The sequence below is a fragment of the Sylvia atricapilla genome, chromosome 2, assembly GCF_009819655.1.
Source record: "Sylvia atricapilla isolate bSylAtr1 chromosome 2, bSylAtr1.pri, whole genome shotgun sequence".
Lineage (NCBI taxonomy): Eukaryota > Metazoa > Chordata > Aves > Passeriformes > Sylviidae > Sylvia > Sylvia atricapilla.
The window spans coordinates 24,853,884-24,872,784 of record NC_089141.1 but is presented as its reverse complement, the minus strand read 5'-3'; the positions used below and the strand labels follow the sequence as shown (position 1 = coordinate 24,872,784).

Here is an 18,901-nt window from a genome sequence, read left to right as displayed (position 1 = left end):
ATCAGCTCCATTGTAGGAACACTCTGTGGAGGTGTTTGGATTTTTCTGCACTAATTCAGGCAATCCATGGAGTGAATTGTACCCGTTTTGTACCGAAATGGGCAAATTCTTCCAAAACAATGCTTAGTAGCTTGATTTAATGTCTTTTGCCGGAGTGTAGAGATAATTCCAGAAAGCAAGAGGAAGTCTTAATGGGCAGCAAATGAAGGGGAGTTATCATTTAGCCACTCATTCCTAGCTGTATTTTTGTTTTTTTCGAACGTGCTAAGAGGATATATTAAATGAAGCACGGCTTACACAGAATATCATGTTCGTTTTGCTTATATTTGCTCTATCTGTACAGCTGGTTCATTGGACCATACAAGAAAATGTGTGTTTTAGGTTAAAAACTACAGGATGGTCATACAGACTCTGAAAATGCTGATCGTGGCTGAAAAATGACTGTCTTTAAAATTAAGTCAGTTAAGATGCAAAAAGTTTTTTTCTTATAAGTACATGGTTAAATTTCACGTGGAAAGTACAGCTGAAGAGTGAAACACTCCTGCGTCAAGAACTTTTAAGATTTCGGTAGACCTCCTCTGACTCCTTTCCCGTGTGTTTTGTAGCGGCTTTAGCCACTCCATGCACCATCCGTTGCTTTCCCTCGGCTTGTCCATCTGGGATTTTAGGGAATACTGCCGACGCCGGTCCTGGGGCGGCGGAGGGCGGGCGGGGCTCGGCGCGGCTCCGGGCCGCCTCCCGCTCGTCGCTCTCTTTCTTGCTGCCGCTGCCAGGAAGTTGGAGACGGGGTAGTCGCTCTCCGCGCTGCTCCGGCCGGCGCTGGGTAGGGCTGGGGCGGCTTCCTCTGGACGTGGGGGACCCTGCCACGGGGATGTAGCGGGCCGCGGAGCCATGCGCGGCCCGGCGCTGCCCCGCACCTCGCTGGGGACGGTAAGTCACGGCGGGGACTCGGCCGCTCCCGACGGAGCGGGGCCGCGCGCCGCCGGGACACCGCCTCGCCCGGCGACGGCTCCGGTCCCGCGGCTCTGCGGCTCACTGCGGGCCCGCACAGCGGTGTCCGCCGTCGAGCTTTCGGGCCCGGGCTCTCTTCGGCCCTCCTGGCCGCCGTCGGGCTCCCCATCGCTGCCGGTCTGCGGACGGCCCGCTTTCTGCTCGCCGTCTCCGGGGGGCTGGGGCTCCCCTCTCGGCAGCCCCACGCCGGGGCGGACGGCAGCGGGGCAGGGCTCGGGGAGTCTGCGGGAGGGCGAGGCGGGCGGTCGTCGTCGCAGGGGAGGCTGGTGGCGGCGCGGGAGCGGCAGGAGCGGCGGCAGCGGGTCGGGCAGCCCAGCCGCGCCATCCGCCGGTGCCCGCGGGGCAGCCGGGCAGCGCCGCCGCCGTGCCTCCCTGCCTCCGCTCCCCGCCCTCCGCCGGGCACCGAGTGCTCTGGCGCCGTTTCCGGGATCTATCCCTGACTCAGGGAAAAGGCGGCTGGGCTTACAGGAACGGCGGTGGATTCCCTGGAGCCCGCGGCGCGGCCGTTAACGCGCGGGGCGCTCCGGGCGCCGGGGCTCGCCGGGACACCGAGCCCTCCGGGATGGGAGCCGGGACGGGAGCCGCCCGGGAGCCGCCCGGGCCGGGATGGGAGCCGGGATGGGAGCCGCCCGGGAGCCGCCCGGGCCGGGATGGGAGCCGGGATGGGAGCCGCCCGGGAGCCGCCCGGGCCGGGATGGGAGCCGGGATGGGAGCCGCCCGGGCCGGGATGGGAGCCGGGATGGGAGCCGCCCGGGCCGGGATGGGAGCCGGGATGGGAGCCGCCCGGGCCGGGATGGGAGCCGGGATGGGAGCCGCCCGGGCCGGGATGGGAGCCGCTCCGCTCCCGCCGCTCCGTGCGGGGGCCGGGGACGAACCACCCACGCTTTGCTGTGCAGCCGGCCGCACACAAATGCCACTCTGCGGGCTTTTTAACCGAGATTAGTGGGTTGTAGCTACGCCCCAAACCACGGGATTTGTATAAAAGCAAATTCAGCTTTGCCGGTAGATATTCTTTAGCCTTCCCGGGCTCCGTAGGGCAAGAGTTTTAAGCTGCCCGTTGTGATTTTGCGGGCGAAAAAGTTGTAAAAGAAATCGGAGAGTTTTGTGAATAACCTGATTGCCAGACGTGAATGGAGACCCGGTATCAGCAGATACGCGGTAAAGGTGGGACAATGGAGTGGTGTCACTCAGCATCATGACACTATGAATTCTGCTGTCGAGAGGTTACAGGGTCAAACTGTTTATCCTTAAACACCTGAGCATCCTGGTTAATGCACACTTGCACTTGGCTGCGCTGGGCTTGTAATGTTGGGTTAGTTGTTAATTTGCGGTCAGAAAGTTGCAGCAGGGGCAAAGTTCCCTTCCAGAAGGGTTTGGATTTGGTTTTGGGGTGGTTTTTTTTTAATCACTTGAAAGGTTTGGAAACCCGGTAATAGGCTTAAAGCTAGCAGTGGCAGGACAGTGCAACTGAAACTGAGGAGAGGGAATACCTTGACTCTAGCTGTGGATCACTTACCATATGGGGGCCTAGGTAAGATACATAAATCATTGATTTACAGACAGATTTCAAAGCAGTTAGCAAATCTGAAAAACGTATTTCTGCCTTAAGAATAGAGGTGCACATGTTTTGGTGTAAATCAGATACTATACTTGATATTACTCATTCAGGTGGGAAAAAAAGAAAAAACCTGTTGGATTCCCCAAATTCATTAAATTCTCTTCAGTTAAATAAGACAGTGGAGGAAGTGTCCTTCAGTGGGATTTCTTTTGGAAGATCCTTTCCCCTTCCTATTTGTGTGTCATTTCAAGCAGCACTCTACTCCCCACTGATAATGCTTATCTTTTCAATAAAATCATATTCTTCTTTTTGTTTTTCCTGGAGTTACAGGTTGTTGCCTGCCCTTCCATATGTCATTTACTTTGCCTATCATCCTGTTTGCTCTCATAGCCTTTCTTGGCTGTCTGATGCCTCCCTTCTACTCTTCTGATTCTTTTATGTTTCCTGTGATTCTTCAGAATTTCCTGTACCCTGTTCCCATACATTCACTCTTTCTGCCTGTCCTTAAACTCATTTTCAGGTTCTCTGTGTTCTCCCCATGCACTCCTGACTTTTACAGTGGACAAAATGGCATCTGTCTTCACTGAGGCCAGGGTGTTTTCTGTCTCATTGAAAGAAAAAAATATATATATAATGGAATTTTTATTTATTAAAGAAAATTGCACTTTATGAAGAAAAAAGAAAAAATACCCATAAGGGTATTTCTGGCACTGATTTCTTTTCAAAGTAAAGGGAGAAACAGCCATTTTGAAGTTAGAAGCTATGTTATATAAAAATTGAAAACCAGGCCACCACGTGGATTGTAAGAAAAAACTGTTGGGCCACCAGCCTGTTACCAGTAGTGACCAGTCACAGGTGTCTGCCAAGGGTTTTGGAGCAGAGCAAGTGTACAGCAATGAAAAATAAGAATGGCTTCCAGTGGGCTGGGACTGTAGGAATTTCCAGGTTGATATGGTGTCTTCATATTTTGCATCCCTGAACATTTTTTTTTTTCTTTTCTTCTGCTGATGGGTGTGGTGATCAGTTTTGGAAGCAGGGCAGGTTTCTGGCAGAGCCAGCGCTCTCTCAGGGAGTCCCACACCTCAGCTACTTGTTGGCCTTAAAAAGACCTCCCTGTGTTTGTTTTGAATCTCTCTGCTGCTTGTCTTATGTGATGCCTCATAGTTCTTGTATTGGAGGAGACAGAGAACACTCATCCCAGTTCACCTCTTTGGCGTTTGTGACTTTGAGCCTGCTACAGTATCCTTGGCTCAGGCTTCTCTTTTATAGACCTCTGTATTTTATCATTCCCGTTGTGGCAGTCAGTCTGTACCAGTGATGGTCCTTTTTACTTTTCTTTGTATTATATCTGGATTAATTTATATTCCTGAGATTGGGGACCATAACTACAGTTTGGATTCAATCCTTTACATATAGTCATTACAACACTTTTGGTTTTATTCTCAATTTATTTCCTAATAATTCATAGAATTTGATTGCATTTCTGGTTGTTTTCTTCAGTCAGATAAATAGAACTTTTACTGCTTATTACTCGAATTTTAATTTCTATTGTTAGGGCTAACTACTTCTAGCCAAATGAAACGTCTGTATTAGGGTGTGTGCTAAGTACACTTACGTGGCAATTTTTGTTCTCACAAGTAACCAGTACTGTCAGTTTGGATGCCTTTCCCTTTTCATTAAGTAATCAATTTTCTGCATTAGCAGTCTTATTTGTGGTAAACCCAGTGTTGTAATTTTTCACTTTCTTACCCATTTTCTTTAGTCATCACAAAAGAGGCTTTGTTTGGATTTGGGGCAGATGCGTTGTGTTCTCTTTCGCAATCCCTGGATAGCTGAGCGCTTCCTTTGCTAACACGTATCTTTGGGTTATGCTCTTAGCAACCTGACAGTGGAAAGCACATCTCAAAGCAATGTCACTGCATTTCTCTATTAAACCAGATAGGAAAATATCTGTTCTAATGAGTAGGACTTGGCATTGGACAATTACCTGACTGAAAAATTCACCCAGTGAGTCACTGACAAGCGGCACGAGCAGGTCTGTGGCACAGAGTGGGCAGGGGCCGAGGGCTCATGCCTAGCTGAAAATCATTTCAGGATGGAAAAGTAAGGACCCCACTGAGCCTTCCCATGGCTCCTGCTCCATTAGTGCTCTGATGTGAGGCTGTACAGCAGCACAGTGAAACTCTGCCCTGAACACAGGCGGGCAAAGTGCTGAGGTATCAAGGGTCAGTGAACGTGGCACTCTGACACAGTGTTCACCACAGCGTCCTCAGAGGGAAACCTTCCAATGAAATTTTCTTACGGTTGTGACCACCTACTGACTTCTCCATTATTTTCTTAATCTCTACTAATATGAAATAAAACTTTCTAAATACATATACTTTATGATATTTTATTTTATGAAATCCACAATCTTTATAGATAATCACTTTTTTTCCTTGTTTTTTAAGCTAGGATTTCTAAGGCCTTTCTTCATTGTATCAAAAGTTGTTACTAGTCTGCTGATTTTAGACAAGGCCTGAAATACAGCATTCTTTCATCTCATCTTCATAAAATGGAGGATTATTTATACTAGTAGTTCTTGTAGCCTTGTTTTGTCCTTTCCAGATTTTAGTGAGCAATGACAAAAACTTCCTGTAAATGTTGCTTTAATGCACATTTCTCAATGTGTAAAGCAGAAGTTCTGGTTTCCCTTTCATCTTTGTATAGCAAACTAAAAAAAAATGCAGATCTCCAAGAGCTTTTGGAAATGGCTGAACCAGACAAAGAATATAAAGGTCAGTCCCATACCCTGATTTCTTTGGTAGCTCATTGGAGCAAGATACCAGTTTTCGTCCAAGCCTCTGAGCTGACTAATTTTTTATGACTCATTAAAAAGGCTAAGAGATGATTCATATGTAGAATACTTATGCATGGGGCATGTATCATGCTGGATTCTTAAGCCAAGGCAACTTAGTGTTACAAAATATTTTGAGACACTCTAATGACTCATAATGCCTCTTATTTGCATGCAGTTAATTAGTTTAAAAAATGAATTTGCAAAATGGAAGCCTTTTTTGAGGGAAACAGTTGATTAAGTTATTACAATGAAATCTTTGTGCAACTTGGTCCAAGGATTAAGGATGACAAACTAAATGCATTTATATGAATAAAATATTTATTTCATTGATGATGATAATGCTGAGACTAAAAGACTTAATTTGTAATTATTTACAGCACAATATAGATAGTTACAGTGACTAGTATGGTGTGCTGTTTTTTCCAGCAATACTGAAGCCACAGTATTAAAGATAGAGAAATGACCTGTGTGTCACTGTACCTGCTCCCTCCATCCTTCTCCCTGCAGGCAAGGAGCCTGGCAGGTCACAGCAGGGCTGCAGCCATTCATGCTCAGTAGTTTGGTGTTTCCCAGGCTCCTAAGGAGATAATATGGGACAGCCCTGACATGCTGCACTTCCCTGTGCAGTCCCTGTGTTTCAGGAACTGTGCACTATGTCTCCTTGCCCTGAGAACACTGATCTCAAATGCCCCTTCATTCCACCCTCTCACCCATCTTTCTGGCATCTTGCTCTGTTCTTCACTTTTATCTTTGCCCTTCCTTTCTTCTTTGCTTTACTCTGGTGGGGGTATCACCTTACTTGGAGTTTTCTGTGCATGGCCTGGTGAAGCAGAAGCAGGAACAAGGGTGTAAATTGTAGTGGTGGCAGTAATTCAAGAATATTTGAGTGTGAAAATTGTGGAAAGGCTCCTAACGCCTGTCTCAGCTGTCAAAACCTTGCATAGAAGAGCTTTTGGGCTTGTGCTGTGCCTTTTTTTCATTGCAGGTGAAATGCTGGGCAGTAACTAGAGCAACTAGAGTTGCCTTACATGTGAGGAGAATGTGCAGCTGTCACCCAGAAGGCTGGAATGTTTTAAGGAAGCAGCATTCTGCCATATTTTGGTTATTCCTGCAGCAGTTTCAGAAGTAAACCTTAGAGGTTTTGCCGGCTCTGTTTTCCCTGGGTAGTGCCTACTCACTGAGATGAGTGAGTAGGTGTGAATCAGTGATGTGCATCACATGTGGTTTGAATTATCACTTGGTTTATTTCATACACATGGTCTCTGTGAAGCTGCTTGATGGGTACTGTTTTTATTATACTGGCAGGTGGAGTGTGCTGTACATCTTACAATGGAAATTCAGCTTATTTCACTTGCAGGAGACCTGTAAACTTTGCCTCGGAAAACTCTTATCAATGACTTGAGGCTTCAGTGCTTGGTAAACAGAGCCAAATCTGGCTGGTGACTGACGACCAGCAGTGCTCCTCAGGGCTCAATTCCAGCGCCAGTTCTGTTCAATGTATTTATTCTAGATAAATTGGAGCATTGAGCAATGATTATTGGAATGAAATCGAACAAGTCCAGCTGCTGGATCCTGACTCCGGGGACAGAGTTACCGCTGGGCACAAATCTAAACTATGAGGGGGTGTCTGGGGAGCGCCCTGCAGGGAGGGCCCTGGGGGTGCTGGTGGCAGCAGCTCAGTGACAGTCAGCAGGGTGTGCCCGGGCAGCCCAGAGGGCACAGACCGTGTCCTGGGGGATCCAGCACGGCAGCACAGCTGGGCAGAGCAGAGCGGGGATCATCCGCTGTGCCCGGCGCTGCTGCGGCTCACCCGGAGTGCCGGCGGCGGTTCGCAGCCTCGCACTGTAAGTGTTTGAAGGTCCTAGAATGTGTCCAGAAGAGGCAAACTGCTAAAGAATTTTTTAAAATCAGGCTCGCCTCTCTATCAGGCATATTTATTGGTATAAATCAGCTGTGTTACATAGTAGCTGAAGCCAGGCGGCTCAAAAGGGGGACCCCCAATAAGGAAATCCCTGGGCAATTGCTTAGGATCTAAACTCCCTGTGCCTCAAGCGACTGTCTAGATCAAAAGCGTTTTTATATGGGGTCTTCTCACTCTTCATTGAGTCACTCTTCCACTTCCAAGTGGTCACTTTCATATCCTGTTAGGTTGGTTTTGCTGAGGATTTTCATCAGCTCTGTAGTCCATGTTGTAATATGGTTGTTACAGTTCATACACCATGAGTTTTGTGCCTTCCACCTGAAACAGAACAGACTATTCTAATTTTGTGTGTTACCTGAATTTGATGAAATTGCTTATTATCACTGTATTGCTGAATGGCTTGGGGGGCTGCTTAAGATGGTGTGTTGTTTTTTTTTTCCCTGTGATGTGAATGATTTTGCTGGATGGCCAAGTCATTGGGGCGTGAGTCACTTGTGGCCTGTGACTCTCTGCTCTGCAGATTGTGGTCCATAATGTGTTAACTCTGTTTTGATGACACTTACAGACATGCTTTCACTTAATCTGAATAGTTAAAAGCACTTCCGTTTTCTTTTGGCTGTGAAGGTGTATCTGACCAATTTTCTCTGTATTTTTGGCTTAATCTTTGATGCTTTTATCTTCTTGTTGATTTGTGTGACTTACAGACTGGCTTTATATTCTCATATCAGGGGATTAATCACTAGCTAGAGAATAAGGATGTTTTTACTGTTACTGTGTGTCAGACCATCTGTGTGGAGGATCTTTTATCCATTTTCCTGCAACTAATAAATCTCGTAATGTCAACTGCTGAAACAATTTTTGGTTTTGCTGGGGAGTTGTTGGAGTGCTTACAGTTTTTCTGTGGTCAGCTAATTAAGTCTGAGATGATATCTATCCAAATATGCGGTTCTCTTTCTTTCTGTTCACTATTTTAGCGTCTGGTCTACTGAATATGTCAGAGCTCTCTGAAAAATGATGTTTTGGCTTTGTCAGAGTTGCAAACTCCATCCTTTTTGAGGTTTTAAGTTGCTTTTATGCAAGTACCTTTCTCCCCCGAGGCTTTAATTCTGAAACAGAAACAGGACAGTGTGGGCCTCTCATAGCCATTTCATTCTATGTATCTTTTGTTAAGCTTGTTACCACAAAATTGGTATCAGCACTGTGGTTTGCCCTTATTGGTTTACTTTGCTTTTGCTATAACTCTCCTAGCTGGAAAAAAAAAAAAAAAAAAAGGGAACTCTGAAGCAGTGCCTGTAATGCTGGGCATCTTCAAAATGACCACTTTCAAAAAAAAAACAAGCTGGGAAAACATTACAGTTAGAGGAAAGGTAGTGTAGTAAAACTTTGTCTGAGATTATATTGGCAGGGCGGTGTTCATTTGCCAAAAAGAGTTAGCTGATTTTCATCATTCACACGATTTGATGCACAGAGTTCATTGGTACATCTGTAACATACTCAGAAGCATCAACGCATGGAGGTCCAGATGGTGTGACCAGGATCACTTGTGTGCCAAGAGGATGACAAGGGGTGCAGGTTGTCTTCATCATTCTGCTGGACTTCTTCATGGTACTGTAAAGCAGTTTTTGGACAAATCTTCCATACTCTTTGGTTGGAGTCATCGATTGGTATGGGATGGGTCTTTGCTGTAGAAACATGCTGACTTCAGGTTTCATGAATCTTGGGCCAAGTTTTTACCTGATTTTGTTTTGTTGGGGTTTTTTTAAACCTTTTTGTTGTTGTATATTTTTTTTCTTATCTGAATGTTTGAAATGCATGCCCAAGGTCTGTTTTTCTGTTGGGCCAACAGGCAAAGGAGTTGTGTTTGTGATATGCTGCAATCTTGTTACCATCCTTTTGGTACAGGATCTTTTGCTGATGAGTCATTTATGCTGTGGTCTTACTAGAGTGGAGACGTTTCGGCCATTACATAAACAGTATATTTCTCAATTTCAGTGCTGGGAATAGTGTCTTGAAAACAGTGTCCAGGGAATGGCATCCTTCATTACTGGTACAGGCTGTGCTTTTTACCCTTGGTTCATGTGTGTGTGGGTGTACAATGTCACACTCTCTTACAGTCATACAGCAGTCGTGCCAATCTTAATATTTCTGTTAAGATTGGCATGACAACAGTAACTTTCAAGTGGAAAAGTAGAAATCACATCTTAACAGAGTTAAAAAAATAAAAAACTGCACATTTTTGTGTCAAACTGTATGAGCTGATTGTTAACAGCTGCAGTTTAAGAGGAAGAATTTACATTTGACACGGAGAGAACTCAAAAATCTAACTTTCCCACGCTTTTAGGTCTGGCTTGCCCAGGAGGTGTTTTGGAAGATTTCCTGTACTTTGCAGGCAGTGATAATCTCCTTTGCCATCATATTCCAAACTTCCTATCTTGTGTATTTATTCAGTGGTACTGCAAGTACCGCGTGCATTCTTCTCTGTGGAACAGTTTCTACATGGACAGCCTTACTGCCTTTCTTAATAAAAACATTTCTTTGCTCTTGTGTAATTTTTATGCAAGCTGCAGCGTTTTCAAGGCATTCCATGTATAAACTGCTTGCCATGAAGAGTATTTGTTTTATATACAACCAGTTGGCCAGAGAGGCCATTGAACGGCATGCGAATATCACAGATGGCAGGCATCGGTTTCTTGGGGTTTATTTTTGTAAATCATCTCCCCACACACATTTGAGTGGAGGGTCCCATAGGGTCCCATTACCACAATTAGCCAAGTAAACTGAACTTATGATATGATTTAATTCTAGGTGCTGAAGTCAGAGATGCAGTCTGCAGGAGGATATAATATTTTCTCACCTTGTTTCTCTCCTCTCCCTCCCTCTCTCTGTTTACAGGTTATTCTAATATTTGTCTGTGTGCTGACAAAGGAATCTGTAGAAATTACTCCAGTGCCATATAGACTGCAAGTCCGTCGGGTAGATTTGGATGGAAGAGGCCCCTCTAACGCTTTGAGGAGAGAAAAGAAACAGACGCCCTGTCAGCTGGGACAATACCTGCACCCCAGGAAGACCCACTGCTGCATGAGGTGCCATGCAGGTAACACAAAATAAATACAGTAGTAGTGACTTTTACCTTGGAGGCAGTTCCCTGTCCTGCACTATCAAACTGTCTCTTTGCTAGAACTAATCAGCTCTCCTTTTGCTTGGTACCTATCCCTACCCAGATAAATTCTTATTCCTTTTATTTATTCCTTTTCTCCTCTTGTGGGCTGTCAGCATTATTCACACTGGTGAGAGGAAGCATATTTGTTCCTTACGCCGTCAACTCCAGGGTTTCTTTGAGGGAGGAACCAGGGGCTCCTGTCCTCCCTAAGACAACATATTTGCCTTCCTGTCAGAGCTCTGTTAAGTGATTTTCTTGCAGGTACCTACAAGGCAAAAGACTGTGATGGGCCTGACCAAGCAACTGTGTGTCTGCCGTGTGCCAGTGGCACATTCACAGCTGTTGATAACACCATGTCTAAGTGCTTCAGGTGCACACGCTGCCGTACAGGTGAGTTACTGTGAGATCTGCAGGATCTGAGGAAAATAGTGGTGGATGAGGGCTGGAGGGGATGACAAGGGGAGTGAGGGAGCTTTGAAAAGTAAGCAATTGAATGGGTAAGACAGTGTATGGGGATGGGCTCGGGACAGGAGGAATAAGGGTTACCAAATTAGTACAGTCTGAGGTACAGTTTGCAGGCCTTTTTGGCCTTTTTCTGTGAAAATTAGGGGATAACAATACCAATGCTCTCAGCTGAAGGTGAAGAAAGAGGCTGGAGTAATAATTTCTCCTTTCTTTCCTCAGAACTCCAGCAGGTAGTAGAGACCCCCTGCACCCCACAGCAAGATACTGTATGTGGCTGTCAGAAGAATCAGTATCAAATTGATTCTGAGTCTGAATTCTTCCGGTGTAGGAACTGCAGCTCATGTACTGATGGGACTATTGCCAGCTGTGAGTATGGCTTGGATATGGCTCCAGTGCAGATGTACTGTAGCAGGGTAGACTTTCTGATATGCTGCAGTGCCTTGCACTGAAAGGATGGTAGTTTTGGAACAAAAACTGTAGTTTGTCTGCCCCAGAAAGAGTGCTATTTTTTTTTTGTCTGCTCTGGCATCAGTCTCTGTTTCCTATAGCTACTTTTTGTCCTTGAATGATTTCTTGATTTTGGCTGTTGTGAGGAGCTACTTTCTACTTGATTTCGGTGTCTCTGCCTTGCCTGTCCTGAAGTAAGGTCTTTATGTTTAGAGCACGTTTCTCCTTGCCTTCCTTGTTTGTCTTTCTCCTGATCCTCACTACATTTTCCCTACCAACTGCTGGAAGCACTTTGAGTACAATGGATGAAAATACCTCTGGTCCCAGTGCTCAGCTGAACTGCTTGCCAGTCAATTGCAGAGCAACCACAGTGTTCAGTGCAGTGTTCTCAAGTGAGGAGCTGTGAGTAATGCTGAACTATACCCAGTGGCATTGGGCATTACCTTGGGATGATGCTGGTGTCTGGGAGAAGTACTCGTGTTAGTTGTCCCAAGGTGCCTCATCTCCAGTCAGGAATCAGAGATCTTAAACAAACACTGCTGTCTGTAATCTAATTCTTTCCATGTCCCTTAAATGTCTTCTTTTCAGGTGATGACTGAGAAAGCACAAGTCAGTATTGGTGGCAACACTAACTCACTTTATTTCCTTAGTTAGCTCTTTTATAAGGTTGCACAGGTGGATCCAACTGTGCAGCCAGACAAGACATCACACATGTGCCCATTCACACGCCCACTGGTGTTCCAAGTCTTCACGTACATACATTCCTTAGTGGCTGTCTTCCAGCCCAAGGACACACACTCCCCTCTGAACATCTTATTCAGCTGGTCATGATCTGTACAAAAGATACAGTTACAATTAATTTAGTAATTGCTCTTTAATCATCACAGCAGGGTTGTGTTTCAAGTCCAGCTGCTCCCACACCCTACCTTGTTTTAAAGCTATCCTCTCTTCTTGGCAAACTGTGCTGCTCCTGATCCCTTTCCCATCTCTTACCCTGCCCAGTGTGAGGTTTGCTGTTTCACTGGTGAATGTGTTCCCCCTAGTGCTCAATCATCTTGTCACAGTTTCCATAGTTAAGCCTCTCCTCAAGGGTCATCTCTTCACACTGTCTCCTTGAGCAGCTTCCTTCCCTCTTGGCTGATGTGGAAGTGTTTTATTCTTGTCCCTCACTCTCCACAGAATGCATGCTCCTTGTTCTAGTAAATTATTCCCTCCTCTCATGCAATTTGATGTCTCTCCATCACTGTTCTTTGCCTGCTCCTCCCCACACTTGTTCTACTCAGGCTGTCTCCTGTGACTTGCTTAGAAGCAATACCCCTTCCACTTACGACATCTTACCCCTTCCACTCACGACATCAGAAGAGTGCTTATGTGTCCCATGACTAGAAGTGATTTCTCCCTGCCCTGAACTGACTTCCTCACCAGTCCCAGCTGCTCAGGCACCACTTCTCCCTCATCTTGGCTTGACTAATGTGGTTTCCCCTTCCTGTCATGCTTGACCTTTAGTGACTTTTACTGCTTTTTGTGCATTATACTAATTTCAGCTGCTCTGTAATTATAGTCTCTTCCCAAGCCTCTACAAAGGTGCCCACCTTCAGGACAGTGGCATTCTTATTTTTATTACTTATATCCTCCCCCAACTCTGTTTCTATATTTAGATCAAATCCTGTATCTCTTCTTCAATAGAAGTTTTCCAGGCTTAAAATAGGATAATCTCTCATCTATCTTGAAGTGGACTTCTTCCTTTTGTTTTCTTCTCTGTCCAGATTATTGCAACGGTTTGTGTTTGTTTTTCCTCTGCAGGTTCAAAGAACAAAGATGCAATTTGCAGGTGTAAACCTCAGTTCTTCCTGTCACGTAATAATGTTTGCAAGCCTTGCAACAGGTGAGCTTTTTTACTCTGTATGCCCCAGAACTGAGTAGGAGAGACAGCAGGAGCTCTACAGGAGAAGGAAATTCTTCTCACGACTCTATATAGACATAACTTTACAGTATTCTAATTGCCTCTCTGGGGCATGTAGGTCTTCACCTCTCCCACCCCCAGTCTCCTCCATGTAGGCATCAGGTCTCCAAGAACCCAAACTCACTAGTCACAGTGCATTGCTCTGCTTTGCAGGCTCGTCTTGACTTGTCTGTTAATTAGGATGGTTGCAAATGGCTGGAGTCTCATTGCATGTGTGCTCACCTCTCTGATTTGCTCTTTCAGCTGCACCGGAGAAGACTGCTTGCGGTGTCCTAGCCCAATTGCTACCTCACCGACTTCATCTGACCTGAGTGAGTACTCAGGAGACTGAAGGGCAGTGGAATCTTTTCATTATGGGGTGTTGTTCTGTTAATGCCTTTTGTAAAGGGTTGTCAAACCATTATCCTTTTTCTCCCTACCATTTGCGAATCTTCACTTGCTGTTCTTCCTCTAGCACTTACCTGCTGCTTTCTTAGTCACTCATGCCTTTGCTCTCCTCCTTTTGTCCAGATGGAAACCTTGTACTTGGCACCCTTGTTGCAGTATTTGGAGTTATCTCTGTCCTCTGCATTGCACATAAAGTAGGGAAGCTGGTTCAGAAAAATAGGGTAGTGTCGTCTTTCTACTCCTGCGGTGAGTACAGTGGCATGTGCAGTGATATTAATAAAACCCCACCTTTTTCTATGTGGTTTTGTGTGTGCATGTGTGTGAGGGACAAAGTGGGATCCCCTTACTCTGCTCTGCTGCAAGGCCAGAGTAGCACAAGTAGCACAAATAGCCAAGGCGTTTGTTGCAGTTCTGCATCCGGGCCCATAGCTGTGACTGGAAGTGCACATGAGCTTATTTCTGGGACGTGTATTTTGCTGTGAAACATTTTTGAGGGCAGGATTGTTGAGTAGCTGCTTTCCTGTTTTTTCTGGGACAAGAGGAAGTGAAAGTAATTTCTGCTTTTTTTTTTTTTTTTTTTTCTTTCTTTGAAGTTTCTTTGCCGCAGTCAACCAAGGAGCCGGTATCTGAGGTGAGCAAGATGATGGGTGTAAGGGCTTACCTTCCACTTTCAAATATGTTAGCCTAGGATCTTCAGTAATATTTTTCCCCATGGGCTGTTTTCAGGCCTTGTATTTTCATATGAGCTGAGTAATAGAGCTGGCTAACTCAGAAGTCTTTTCCTGTAGAGGGTGGAGCCAGTAATACTTTACTTCCCCTCTTCTAGAAGATGCTTTTCAAACTCCTGGCTTTTTGATTTTTTTTTTTTATTTTCTGGGTGCATTTTGTTCAATTAGTTGGTCCTTAATACCCTTTTCTCTCTGTATACCCCAAGATTGGAGGATTTAATTAATTTTACTTCAAATCTTGACTCCACAAGCCTCTCAGTGCTTCTTCACAGTGTTCTCTCAGGTCCAAGGTAACTCTGCAAATAAAAGGGCCCAGGCAGCACCTGAGGTGGGGTTTCCACAGCCTTACAGAGGAGGCTGATGGAAAGGTGGCATGTGGAGCTTCTAGAATGGTGGTAATTTTGGGTGCCAGCCTTACTTGATTTTGTAAAGAAGTATTTTTTTCCAGACTCTTGTTTTATGGTGTCAAAAGCAAGTTACAACATTTCTTTGGGTTCTGCTGGAAAGAAATGTTTGGTATCTTCTGCTGAAACAAAGCATGTAGGAAGAATTAAAAAAATCTCAACACCCACTCCCCACCTATACTGGATAAATTTTAGCATATAAAGCTAGTGGTTATTCACAGGAGACAGATGTATTGTGCTGCTGTGGGTGATTCTGGGCTATGTAATGTGTGTTTCAGGTTGGGGAAAAAAGAAATGAGATTTCGACCTTTCTTCCTGAGTCCCAGAAGGAAACAGAATTGCCAGTCAATACACCCCAATCTGCACATCTGCCACAAAGTTCACATGAGTTACCAGACTGTGTCAGACCTGCCAGGAAGACACAGCTTCCAGACAGTAAGTGCAACTCCTCCATCCTTCTCTCTTTCTCAAGTCAAACGAGAACCTAATTATGCAGATGCAGCTAGGACTATGCTGGACAGAGCTCACCCAGAGTGTGTGACCTGGATGTGTATCTATGCATGGCATAGTACAAAGGCAGAAGCATGCCCAGAGCCTGAGTCTGTAAATGCTAAATATCTGTGCAAGGTCTTTCTGTTGTCCCTTTTCCCTGCCAGCAAAATGGATTGTCATATGTGTTGACATGCTGTCAGCCTTAATGCTTCGGGGGTAGTGACCCAGAATAATTTCAATAATTCATTCTTTTTCAAGAATGTATGGCAGCAAAGCCCTAAGCAAATGTGCTTAACTCTGCTCATGACCTTATACAAGGGCATATGGAAACATCCCCATTACGTTTTGAGGGATAAGAGCAAGTCTGGACATCACACGAGTCTGTATGATTACTCTGGAGAACTGGACAAGACTTGAACAAGGGGGGGCAATGCAAGATGCCAAGGCAACCTCCAGCCCTGGATTATTCTCCTCGAGGTCAAAGAACCTTGCTTCTGACAGTTTTCCCTCTCTCTTCGCAGACCCTGCTATCCTGTACACCGTGGTGGATCACGTGCCGCCGTCGCGGTGGAAGGAGTTTGTGCGGCGCCTGGGCCTGAGCGACTGCGACCTGGAGCGCATTGAGCTGGAGCACCGGCGCCTGCGAGATGCCCAGTATGAAATGCTCAGACTGTGGAAACTGCAGATGGGCCGTGCCGCCACCGTGGAGCACATCAGCTGTGTTCTGAACCAGATGGAGCTCAGCGGCTGCAGTGACGCTGTACAAGAAGCTTTGCTGAACCAGAACTCTCCTCAACCTTGCAGCCTCCACAACCATCTTTAATCTATTCCTGCTTTAGCTGCCTTTGACTATTAAGAGGGGATCACAGCTCTCTTTCTTTCCCCATATCTCCCCATCTTTGTAACACTCGTCAGCTGGTTTTGTAGGAGACAGTAGCAGATTATGCTGGAGGAAGGCTGAGGTTTGCTTCTTAACCACCATGTAGTTCAACACTTTTAAGCCATGGCAGAGCTCTGCAGCACCTCCCTTCCCAGGGAGGGAAAGCACCTCCTTAAGGAAGTGGTGTGTGGACTCTGACCAAGATGCAAATAGGAGCTCTGAATGACTTGATCATAGATCAGCTTCTGTGGACAAGTTGTTGCTGAAAGAGGTGCTCCACGCATCATGTAGTGGGTAAACTTGTAGGGTGCTTTGGTTAAGCTGACTGTTCAGATGCTAAAGTACTCACTCACTTCTTGCAGATCTATTTTTCTGCGAGATAAACCAGTTGAAGTGGCTCATATTGCAGCCTTTTGATTGCTAAATCTGACTCGGAGGAAGTGGTGGGAGGATGTGCCTATTTCTGGGAGCGGGAGAGGATTGCCCCCTCTCGGTGTCAACCAGTAGCAACTAGTGGGTATCCTTGTAGCAAAAGACTCCCGGAGATCCAGAACTGCTTCTCTCTCTGGAGAAACAGGAGGACATTATCCTTTCCACACCATTTCCCTCAGGTTCCAGAGGAATGAAGATTCCGAGCCAATGAGTCAGATGAGAGGGTTGGTGCTTTTTTTCTCAAGTTTGTTTCTTTTTTTTTTTTTTTTTTTTTTTTTTTTTTTTTTTTTTTTTTTCCTGTATCTAGAAATCGTGTAAGTTAGCATTAACAGAACACCTGCCTGTGTGTTTGCCCAGGTGCAGGGTGGCGAGGAGTGTGTGCATCTGCCTGGGTGAGGTGGTACGTGTGCATGAGCACCTCTGCAAATCTGTGCTTGCACACAGGTTGGTAGGCTTGTGTCTACCTGCTTTGATGAATCTAACTGCAAATGGGACTGTGTATGTGTCTGGATAGATATTTTAGCACCTGTTGAATAACTTCACACTACTTCCTGGACTGCATTCTGTGATTGCTGCTTGGCTGTGGGAGCCATTTGGTACCATCTCCAGGCTCTCCCCAGCACTTTCTCACTGGAATTACCCTGAGTGAACCAGATGTAGGAAAAAAATCAATTAGCCTGCACTGGGTGCAGGTTGTTCACATGTTTGTAACATGGATTTTTTCAGTCTTTAATCCCTCTACCAGGGAGAAACTTTCTATTGTAAATACACTAAATGTTCTGAATTAAAGTGAATATTTTTACCTCTGTTCTGGTTTTGCTCATATCAGCTTCTTTTCTGTGACTGTGGCTGAGGACAGAGGAAGGGGAAAAGGGGAATAACTTACAGAAGTGTCAAGAGTCGGTGGCTTGGTGGTCTCTATTTTTTTTTCTAAATCCAAATTTTATGTACTTTGGTGTGTAAAACTTAGCTGACCTCACATCACGAGAAGCTCGCTGAGGGCACGAAGTAGGACTGAAATGAAATCCAGTTGTAGGTCTTCTCAGATATTCAAGAATATGAGTGCCAGCACATTTAGAGTGAATTTTTAAACAATATACAATGAGTCATTTGGATATATATCTGGCTTTTAAAACAGGAAAATATCTTTAAATACAATAATAATAAGTTATACTTTAATGTTAATCTTACATGTTTTTGTCTGAGGAGCTGAAGCACTATGTTAAATAAGGAAGGACTACTCTTATTCCACTTGAAACTTGGAAGTTCCTGACAGTCAGTGACAAAGGCAGGAACTGAAGTCAGTTTTAATTCCCAGTTTGAGGCTTTGTTTTGCTATGCCTACATCCTATTTTAATTGAGGATGATTTTTTTTTTAATCAGAGACAGTACAAAGCTCCCTGTAATACACTTTTTCTTTCATAATTTATGTTCAACAAGCACAACAGTATGATAATTATTAGAAGTACATGCTGTATATTGAAAGTGCTTGAAGTGGGGAAATTCTCAGAAATCTTTCCCAGTTATGATGTTTAAGCCTTGGGTTTTTTTCCCCTCCATCTAATACTCTTTAATACATCAGTTAAAATCCACGTGTGGCAAAGCTTGTGGCACAAGGTAAGCCACAAGCAGCAGGCCCCAGGCCACTGCTCAGTTGCCAGTGGCTTCATGCAGGAATTTTACAGAAATTAATAATTTACACCTCACACTATGAGGTGTTTCAGAGAATGCTGAAGACTCCTTCACAATAACGAAGGTGACTTGGGTTGTGTAATATATGTGAAGATGGGAGTGGAGGCTCCTCGTGCTGCTGCCTCTGAGCCTGCACAGAGCAGCCGCCAGAAAAACCCAACTGTTTATGTCCTTTCATTTATTTGTTTTCCTTACTCCTTGAGTGTCTAACGCTGAAGCGGTGACGCCTGTATATAGAACATTTACATTGTAACTGTACAAGGTCCAGCTCTGGTCCCCCAGCGTGAGGAGGACATGGAGCAGTTGGAGCAAGTCCAGAGGAGACCACGAAGTGGATGGGAAGACTGAGGCACCTCCAAGACAGGCTGAGGAGATTGGTCTGTTCATCCTGGAGAAGGCTCTGTGGAGACCTCCCAGCAAGCTCCCAGCATCTCAAGAGGACTACTGGGAAGCTGGAGAGAGACTCTTCGTCACTGTTGTGATAGGACAAGGAGTAAATTGAAAGAGGGGAAATTTAGACTT

General features: G+C 45.3%; 1 protein-coding gene across 3 annotated transcripts; it reads left to right on the top strand.

The window, feature by feature from the left end:
• The first annotated feature begins 741 nt into the window (after positions 1-741).
• TNFRSF1A (TNF receptor superfamily member 1A) lies at positions 742-16,946 on the top strand. 3 transcript variants are annotated; one of them, XM_066341022.1, is made up of 10 exons: positions 742-930; positions 10,222-10,423; positions 10,751-10,879; positions 11,174-11,320; positions 13,205-13,286; positions 13,608-13,675; positions 13,875-13,997; positions 14,345-14,382; positions 15,162-15,318; positions 15,897-16,946. In XM_066341022.1, exons 1-10 carry the CDS (start codon positions 892-894, stop codon positions 16,196-16,198), a joined length of 1,287 nt encoding a protein of 428 aa, XP_066197119.1. In that variant the 5' UTR covers positions 742-891; the 3' UTR covers positions 16,199-16,946. The 3 variants fall into 3 exon arrangements, with proteins under 3 accessions (XP_066197119.1, XP_066197118.1, XP_066197120.1); XM_066341021.1 differs by lacking the exon at positions 742-930 and having other exon boundaries at positions 10,087-10,423; XM_066341023.1 differs by lacking the exons at positions 742-930; positions 13,875-13,997 and having other exon boundaries at positions 10,087-10,423.
• The last annotated feature ends 1,955 nt before the right edge of the window (positions 16,947-18,901 follow it).